Source organism: Orycteropus afer, unplaced genomic scaffold (genome assembly GCF_000298275.1).
Source record: "Orycteropus afer afer isolate SDZICR_OR568_19922 unplaced genomic scaffold, OryAfe1.0 scaffold01085, whole genome shotgun sequence".
NCBI classification, from domain to species: Eukaryota; Metazoa; Chordata; class Mammalia; order Tubulidentata; family Orycteropodidae; genus Orycteropus; species Orycteropus afer.
This window is the reverse complement of record NW_006922672.1, coordinates 248,966-258,831: the sequence shown is the minus strand read 5'-3', so window position 1 is coordinate 258,831 and position 9,866 is coordinate 248,966. Positions and strand designations below refer to the sequence as shown.

Genomic DNA, 9,866 nt, shown 5'->3' with positions numbered 1-9,866 from the left:
GTTGGCAGGAAGTATACTGGCTGTTGACTCCGAGGAATGACGAATCCAAGATCTCCAGGCCGAATGGTAGATTGTTCGCTCATGGATGGTTGTAGGCAGCACAACAGGATCCAGATCCACAGACGAGTGTCTCTTTTCCCAGGATGTCCATAAATATATTGGAAGCAGGCCACACCCCTAGGGTAACTCCCTTTCAAAACATATACATCCAATCCCATCATGGGAATAACCCACATCACAACTGCTTAAACCACACAGAATTGTGGTCCCGCCAAGTTGACACACAGCTCCAACTATCACAGCTGCTGTCTAGTCGACCCCAATTCCTGGTGGTCTGTGCGCAGGGCAACAAAATACTGTGCAGCCTTGTGCTCCACACTGTGGCGATCCATAGAGTTTTGGGGTTTTTTTTTTCTCTTCTTTTTTTTTTGGTGAAAATATGAACACCAAAACATGCACCAACACAACAGCTTCCATGTTCACAGTCCATGAGCTTGGTTACATTGCTCGTGGCGAGCCAACATCATCTCTATCCTTTTCTCTTTTCCACCACCCTTAACATAAACTCAAAGCTCCCAAACAAAAACTTCGCCTTCCCCCTCCCTCCCACCCCAATTACCATTAATGTCTTTGGTTTCCACATATTTGTTTATTTCATATAAATGAGATCATACAGTATTTGTCCTTTAGCAACTGACTTATTTTGCACCACATAATGTTTTCAATCCATAGGGTTTTGCTGGTTGGTTATTAGAAATAGACTGCCAAACCTGACTTTTCACTCTGCCATAGTCTTGTATCAGTTAGCTTTGGCTAGATAACAAAACCCCAAAACTCAATGACTAACACACGATTCATTTATTTAACTCACAATTCTACAGGACAGCAACCTGGGCTGGGCTCAGCTGTCGGCTCTTCTGCTGCTCTTGACTGAGCTCACTCGTGCAGCTGCGGTCAGCAGCTGGCCAGCATGGTGGTTCCGTTTCGGAAAGCTGGCTGGTGGTTAGGGGCAGCTGGGTGATTGGTCTCTCACTCTATAGCAAGCAGCCCTGGGCTGGTTCACATGGTATCAACAAGGCATCCCAAAGCAGCAAGCCAGGGCAAGCCCCAGGGCCCTTTTCAATATTCTGCTAGTGTTGGATCTACTTGTGTCCCAAAGCAAGTCTCACGACCAGGCCTAGATTCAAGGGGTGAAGAAATAGCCTCTGTCTCTTTCTGGAAGGAGCTGGGAAGTCACAGTTCTGAGGGGCATGCATATAGGCCAGGAGAAATTTGTGACCATGGTTGAAATGTGTCAGTCAAGGGGCTCATCAGTCAGGACTCTGGTGAGGGCTAGCAGATATAACTGGATTTATACATGGGTGGGCTGTGCTATGTCAGACATCTGGCCATGCCTAGGGAAGCCTGCCAGGCAGGTCTTGGGTATGTGTTTAGGAAGCTGTACTGGTAAGAACTTTACTATGTGAATGAAGCAGGGTCCCAGCAACCAACAGATGAGCAGGGTTTGTTGAAGGGATTGTTCACAGAGGTGTGAGCAGAGTGCAGGAAACCACACAGGCCAGTGTGGAATCGTGTGGGGATGACAAGAGCACAGTTAGCACACCTGGAGACAGAGCCGTCCTGAGAGGGTCACCTGCCAGGAGTGAAGGCCTCAGGTGGAGAGAGACAGCCAGCCCATGATGTCTCTGAGAGGGTTCCAGGGAGTACATACCCTGATCTCACCCTCTCCTCATTGTCCAAACCGAGCCAATGAGTGCAGGGGCACCCACTGATGTCATCCAAACAAGTCATCATCAGGGCAGAAAGGAAGGTGAAGGGTGACAGTAGGGCTCCACTCATGTCCAGCACAGGCCTCCAGCATAGCATGATAGCACTCAGTTCCGTCACTCCCCATTCGGAAGTTCCCCTTGACAAAGCAGATAAGACCCTATGTGATCTGGCCCACATAATCCAGGCCTGTCTGACGTCTCTGGTGTCGTCTCACTACACACACACACACAAACACACACACATGCAGTTGCACACACACACACTTGTGTACGCCCACCACCAACCCTGCCACCCTACCCCACCCTGCTGTGCTCATACTCTGTGTCTTTCAGTTACTGCTTGTGTCAGGTCTGGGGCGTCACACTCACTGTCCCTTCAGTCCAGCACTCCTCCCCTTCTGTCTCTTGTTGTTGTAGCTGTGGTTGCATTGGCCTCCTGCTCTCAGGGACCCCACACACAGCGGGATCAGACCGTTGTCACCCACAGGGTTTCCATTGGCTGGGGTTTTCAGAAGTAGGTCACCAGGCCTTTCTTCCTAGTCTGTCTCAGTCCAGAAACTCCATTGACAGCGGTTCAGCCTCACAGCCACGTGCAAGCCTCCACTGCCAGGTGGTGGGGGCACAGGAGGTGCAGGGGTTGGGAATCGAGCCCGGGTCTCCCACATGAAGGGTGAGGATTCTGCCACTGAACCACCACTGCACCTAATGGACACTGTTGTGTGTGTCGAGTTGATGCCGGTGCCCAGTGACCTGGCACAGTGAGCACTGGGTTTTGTTTCTGCTCTGACTCTTCCTGGAAATGTTCCCTCTCCTTAGAAACTGCCATTCACCGTCCCTGAGCTGGTTCATGCCTCTCCGTGCCGCAGCTCCGATGGGGTTTTCTACACAGGTGAGCATCTCTCCAGCCTGTGGGGCTGGCAGGGACAGGACCTGGGTCACCATGGGCCAGCTTGGGCGCAGGACCAGCAAGATGCACACCGTCGCCCATGCCATCTTGACGCTGGGACACTCTCTACTTCCATAGGCCGGAAGCAAGATGCCTGGTTTGTGGTGGATCCTGAGTCAGGGGAGACACAGATGACTCTGACCACAGACGGTCCCTCAACCCCCCGCCTCTACATCGGCCGGACACGTGAGTCAGGCCCGAGTTGCCCACTCAGTTCCGAGCAGCTCTCCCTTCTGCTCTGCCCAGCTCTGGCTGTTGCTATCCAAGTCCAAGCCAGAGTAGCCAATCTGTCAGACAGCCAACAAACATTTTACTGGGCGCTGAACAAAGAGCTAGGAATACAGAAGAGGACAGAACCACCCTGGGCCCTGCCCTGGAGATGCTAACACATTTCCAGGCCACCAGTCTGGGTGCTTGGGAAGCCCTACCCTCACAAAATGAATGGCCCTTGGCGTGGGGGGAGGTGCACCCTGGTAATTTTGATATTGGGGCTCTCCAGAGTACACGGTCACCATGTATGACCCAAGAGCCCCAGCCCTGCGCTGGAACACCACCTACCGCCGCTACTCCGCAACCCCCATGGATGGCTCACGTGGGAAATGTGAGTGCCCCCTTTCTCTGCCTTGTCCTGAACAAGGTCCCCAAGTCAGGCAACCTGAGTGGCATCCACAAGCAAGTCCCACCACATTCTGACTGATCCACCTGACCTCCCCCTCATATACTAAAGGACTCATCTCTGAGAGACAACCCTAAGTGACCCTCCTCAACACCAGACTGACCCCATACACCCTGACCAATTTCTCAATGTCCTAACTCTTCCATGCCCCGAATGACCCCAACCAGGTCACACTGGATGACTCCCCACGTCCTAAGTGACTTCAAGCAACCTACGCACACTGTGAAGAATCCCTACATATCCTAACTAACCCCCACATGTTGAATGACCCCAGACAGATGACCCTAAATGACCTCTCCTCCAGATGTGACCATCCCCTTGCAATTAAGACTGTCCTACCCAACTGTTCTACCCAAGTCCTTGAGTGATCTCTCAGGTGTCCCTCAATAACCCTTTCTGACCTGACTCCCTCATACTGCTTGAGACCCCATGCATGTCACCCTGACGCATCACAAATGACACCTCCAGGGCCCCTGAATCACTGCCTCACACCTTCGGTGACTTTCCAGGGACCCACATGCACCCAGGCCACCTGAGTGGACCCTCACTGGACCATGTCAGACTACTGCACAGCAGAGTGATTTCTCTCAGATGACCCAGACTAACTGCTGGATGGTTCTAATGGCCCCCAAATCCTGCATAGCTCCCCAGAGGACTCTGACTGATTCCCTCTGATCTGAGGTGACCCCCTAGGGAACTCTGACTGACCTCCCCACATTGTGACAACTCTACGGGTAACCTCACTGAGCTCTACACAGATGACCAGACCCCCCCACTCTCAGAGGAGCTCCCCCGCCCCCAGAGCTCCGTGACTCTACCCCAGTTATCTCTCTCGGCAGACATGAGCTATCTGGTCTCCTGTGGGATGGGCCTGCTGCTGACCGTGGATCCAGGAAGTGGGGTGGTGCTGTGGACACAGGACTTGGGCGTGCCTGTGACAGGCATCTACACCTGGCACCAGGACAGCCTGCACCAGCTGCCTCATCTCACCCTGGCCCGGGACACCCTGCACTTCCTTGCCCTCCGCTGGGGCCACATCCGGCTGCCTGCCTCAGGCCCCCAGGGCACAGCCACCCACTTCTCTGCCTTGGACACCCAGCTGCTGTAGGTGCCCATGCCTGCAAGTGTTGCTGCCTAGGCTCCATGGCCAGGGGTGATAGTCAGCTATGACACACCTGAATGGCTGAGCCAGGTGTCAAAATATCAAAACACAGTAAAACCCGTGAAAGCTGGGCCCTGGGTAAGGTGGCAACCTGTTGGAGAAGGAAAACGCAAATATTTTCCACTGAAACAAGCCATAGAGATTTGGTGAGATTGTACCCTGTCAAAGGTGGAAAACTTGAGAGACCTAGAAAAACAAGGCAGTCCCATCCAGTTCCGGCTCTCATAGGTTTCACTTGTACCTCCAAACTGACTACTCCCAGGGCCCCACTGTCCACAATGAGTAAAGTCTGGCCCAGGAGGGGCCTCTAGGTTTCAACTCCAGTGTGACAGCTGGCACCTGTTCTGATTGACAGGTGCTTGTACCTTCCAGGTTATCAAATACTTTAAACATCATCCTTCCTTAGAGTACATAATACCTGATGGTCTCCATCTTGGGGACCAGGAGCCAGACTGAGAAATCAGCATGTGTTCTTTCATTCATCCATTCCACAAATATTAATTGAGCACTTACTATGTGCCAGTCACTTTCTAGGCTCTGGCAGTACAATAGTAAATAATACAGCCATTGTCCCTCCTTTGGGGGCACTCTCAAAGTCTAATAAGGGTGACAGATATATAAGGAGGTGACTGTAACATGGTGTGATGAAGTATGAGATAAGAAAAGTACAGGGTGCCATGGGAAGGTACAGAAAGGGTTTCTAAATCCAGACTAGGTGAAGGACGTAGTCATGGAAAGCTTCCTGGAGGAAGGGACATCTAAGTTGAAACCTAAGGGTAAATAGGAATAAGACAGAGATTGAGAATGGCATCTAGGGAACATAAAGAAATTGAGTAAGACTGGAGCACAGATCTGAGCAGGGAGTAGGTTTGAGGCTAGAAGTTAAGCGGGGACCATGTAGAGACATGTTATTAAAGCCTTTGGGCATTTTCTCCTAAGGCTACAGAGGAACCAATGGAGGGTTTTAATTAAGGAAGTGATTTGATGACATTTTTGAGAAAAATCCTTCTGGCTACAGTGTGAATAGCTTAGAGTGGTCCAGGGAGGAAATGGGGAGACACGGTAGGATATTGCATTAGTTTAGACAAAGATAAAGATATCCTGGACCAGGGTGCAAGCACTGGCAATGGAAATAGGTGGGAGTAAGAGAGATTATGAGGGGACACCAGTAAGAATTTGGTGCTTGGAGAGTTTGGTGATTGTGAGCAAGGAGTCAGGGTGATGCTCAGGTCTCCAGAAGTACATGGGCACTGTCATTTTCAGAAGTAGGAAGCCCTGGAGGAGGACGGGGTGAAGAAAGAAGAAATGAAGTGATGAGTTCAGAGTTAGAAAACTGAGCTTTCAAAAGAGGTCTGGGCTAGACGTGGATTTGGAAATCATGATTATGGAGTTTGTATCAGTTAGCTTTTGCTGCGTAACAAATCCCTCCAAAATTTAGAGCTTATAACCACAAACATTTATTGTTTTCCAAGACCCTGTGGGTCAGCTGGGTGCTTTATCTGATGTGGACAGGCTTAGGTACTGTCTGCAGTCAGCTGGCAGTTTGGCAGGGGATGGATGGTTTAGATGGCCTCATTCACCTATCCCATACTTGGCAGATGGTTTGGCTTATGGACATCAGACAGAAAGGCTCATTCTCTGCTCCATAAGATCTATCATGGCCCAAAAAGCTGGCCTGGGCTTCTTCATGTGGTATTCTCAGGGTTCCAACAAACCTGTCTCATTGGCCAAAGAAAGTCACATGACCAGTCCAGAGTCAAATTGGGAGGGGACTACACCTGGCCATGGATGCAGTGGTAACTGAAAGTACCCAGCACCATCACTTAATGCCTCTCCCCTTTCTCGGTCTCCCTGCCTAGGATGACGCTATATGTGGGGAAGGAAGAAGCTGGCTTCTATGTCTCTAAAGCACTGGTCCACACAGGAGTGGCCTTAGTGGTAAGGAGGGGACCTCTGGGATGGAAAGATGGGGTGGAGCAGGGAGGATCCTCACTCACTAATGTCTCTCCATCCTCCATAGCCTCGTGGCCTGACCCTGGCCCCCACCGATGGCCCCACCACAGATGACGTGACGCTCCAAGTCTCGGGCGAGAGAGAGGGCTCACCCAGCACTGCTGTGAGATACCCCTCTGGCAGCGTGGCCCTCCCTAGCCAGTGGCTGCTCATTGGTGAGGTCCCCTGGCTCCACTGTGGAGTAAATGAAGATAAAGGAAGTGTGGGTCCAGCTTTGGGGTTGGGAGGCTGAGGTCACCTGCAGCCTGCTGACCTTTGGCCTGCCCCTTAGGACACCACAAGCCACCCCCAGTGTTGCACACCACCATGTTGAGGGTCCATCCCACTCCAGGGGGCGGGACTGCTGAGACCAGACCCCCAGAGAGCACCAAGACCCCAGCCCTCTTCTTGGAGGTCAGTGCTATCAGGGCAGAAGGCCTGGGGAGGGGAATCCGTTGGTGGGAAGCCCTTGGACCTTTTTCTCAGGCTGCCAGACATGACGTTTGGAGGTGGGTCAGTGGACCTCATACAATATCCCAGAATAATTTTATTGTATTATTGTTGTCAGAAACATGTCCAAAGTGGCAAAAAGACACTTCTTTTAGCCTAATGTATTTGACTGCTAATCAGAAGGCTGGCAGTTCAAACCCACCAGCCACTCCTCAGAAGGAAGGTTGAGCAATCCACTTCCATCGCGATACCGCCTTGGAAACCCAAGGAGGGGGTTGTTATGAGTCAGATCCAACTCAATGGCAGTGCGTTTGGTTTTGGTTTTAAATCATGAAGCAGGGGTCACAGCCGGCTTTATTCCTCTGCAGTGTAAAAATTGCAAACTCTTCATCAAGTGAGAAAAAGAAAGCAGAGGAAAACCCCAAAGCACGTTCTCTTGGGAGAGTTACACAAGGGTCACTAGTGGTTCGAGGTTAGGAGGCGTGGCCGTGGCCTGGAGCAGTAACTCTTAAGTCTGACTGCTTGTCAGAATCACCCGGGAGCCCACTGAATTCAGAATTTCTGGAGGCGGAGTCTGGGAATCTGCACTTTGTATCTACACCCAGTAGATGCTGGTCATCAGTGGGGTTTGGAAAACTACACCCCTGGTGACGCAGTGGGTCAAGCACTTGACTGCTAACCAAAAGGTCAGCAGTTCCAACTTACCAGCTGTCCGGTCTGCACCCATATAAAGATTTGCAACCTTGGAAATGGTATGTGGCAGTACTAAAGGCCCTCTCTCCTCAGCTCCTGAGCCTGAGTGGGGAAGAATCTTGGAACACGGAGCTGCACCCTGAAGAGAAAACCCCAGACTTGTACCCACGGGTGGGTCCCCAAGACCTGTTGGCAGCCAGCCTCACCGCTGTCCTGCTGGGAGGGTGGATTATCTTCCTGATGAGGCAGGTGAGAGTCCCGACCTCAGGACCTCTGTGGGACTTCGTAAGCCCCAACTCTGCTCCTTTCCTCCGAGACCACTTGGCACCCTTCTCCCTCCCCCACTCTGACTGTGCACCCCACCCTCCCAGCAGCTCCCCGAGGCCCTGCCACTGTGCCGTGTGGGTCCATGCTCCAGCGCGAGGTCTTCTCAGGCACAGTTGCTGAGCCCGTCACGGGCAGGGCCTGGCCAGGGCCAAGCCCTCTTAGGCCCTCATGTCTCTGCAGCAGCAGCTGGTGCAGAAGCAGCAGCAGGCACCCCAGGCACCTCCAGGCTCTTCACACGTCCCACAGGGTGCTCAGTCCCGGCCCTCGGGGACCACCCCAGAGGGCCAGAAGACATGCGATTGTCCCTCAGAGCAAGGACAGCCACTCAAAGACCCTGAAGGTGAGTGGAAGTGAATAAGAAAGGGCAGAGTCAGGGACAGGAAAAAGAAAGGACAGGTTTAGCTTTAAAATCGGTTGATTAGAAGGCACTTTAGTGGTGAATGGAGCTCTGGTAGCCTGGTGGTTAAGGCATCTGGCTGGTAACTGGAAAGTTGGCGGTTCGAAGCCACCAGCCACTCTGCGGGAGAATGAGGCAGTCTGCTTTTGTAAAGATTTGTTGTTGTTGTTGTTGTTATGTGCCATCGAGTCAGCCCTGACTCATAGCGACCCCTCCTTAGGTTTCCGAGGCAGTATCACTACGGAAGTAGGATTGCCCAACCTTCCTTCCGAGGAGTGGCTGGTGGGTTTGAACCGCCAGCCTTCTGGTTAGCAGTCAAGTGCCTTAGCCTTGGAAATGCTATGGGCCAGTTCTGCTCTGTGCTATAGGGTCTCTAAGTTGGAATCGACTTGGTGGCAGTGGGTTTTTTTTATAGTGGTAAGGCATTGGGTTCGTGGTAGAATTCTCACCTTGCAGGCAGAAGACCTGGGTCCCCTTTCTGGCCAATGCACCTCGAGTGCAGCCATACTCACCTGTCAGTGGAGCTTTGTGTGTTACGATGCGGACCAGGGGCAGCAGATCTTTCAGCCTGAGACGAAGTAGAAAGAAAGGCTGATGATGAACCCCTGAAAATCAGCCAGTGAGATCCCTATGGACACAGAGGTCTAGCCGGGCGGTGTTCTGCTCTGTGGTGTGTGCAGTCATCCCTAGTCCAGGCCTCGCTCAAGGGCAGCCACAACACCTACAACACAGTGGGTGGGTAAGCCTAAGCGAGCTGGGGGAGTGGTTTGAACAGTGCCTAGTATGTCATTGAGTTCTAGATGTGTCTGTCATTGTTGTATTGTTATTGTCACTGTCAAGGACTCGATGCAGTTAGAATTGGATTTAAATCTTAATTCTGCTGATGAGTTGCCTAACTCCTCCGTGCTTCCATTTTCTCCTCCGTCAAATAGGAATAACAATGACATCACCTCGTTACATCAACTCATTGTGACAGGTTACCACCATTATTATTAAACCAAGCTTAGGCCATGTTACTGATTAATATTGTGATAAAGTAAAGTATTTGGTAGTAATAATAGTCAATTACCTTGGTATGACTTGATACCATTTCCCATTTTGAGTTTCCCTGAAACATCATCTTTTCTAAATTTATTCCTATGAACAAGCCCTTTCAATGTGTGTCTGGTGTCAGTAAGATGCTTCAGTGGGTCTTACACATGCTGTCCTTGGTTAACCCAGGTTACTTCTCCAGCTTCATTGGCTCTGGGCAGGGCAGGTGCCTTTACTTCTCTTTGTTGCTGGCTCCCCTTGGCCACTGCTCAAACCACTAGCTCATGGCTCAGAGCCACCTCACTGTTGTTGCCTTAACTCAGGCTGCAGCCCACCCCCTTGGCTGCATGCTGCAGGGCCGCTCCTGACCACCCGTGCTCACCTGTCCTCTGTGGAGAGGGAAACAGCTCCTCTTCTTCTAG

At 51.6% G+C, this 9,866-nt stretch overlaps 1 protein-coding gene across 1 annotated transcript in view; it reads left to right on the top strand.

Annotated features, from left to right (window-relative positions):
* Positions 1-2,585: 2,585 nt before the first annotated feature.
* Positions 2,586-9,866, top strand: part of ERN2 (endoplasmic reticulum to nucleus signaling 2) — a gene marked incomplete at its 5' end in the record, with an annotated part of 15,569 nt that continues 8,288 nt past the window's right edge. Inside the window, 9 exon segments of the mRNA XM_007958704.1 lie at positions 2,586-2,658; positions 2,794-2,901; positions 3,215-3,316; positions 4,231-4,495; positions 6,413-6,491; positions 6,574-6,721; positions 6,838-6,959; positions 7,782-7,943; positions 8,196-8,355. Of these exon segments, the coding sequence (XP_007956895.1) occupies positions 2,586-2,658; positions 2,794-2,901; positions 3,215-3,316; positions 4,231-4,495; positions 6,413-6,491; positions 6,574-6,721; positions 6,838-6,959; positions 7,782-7,943; positions 8,196-8,355 (1,219 nt within the window).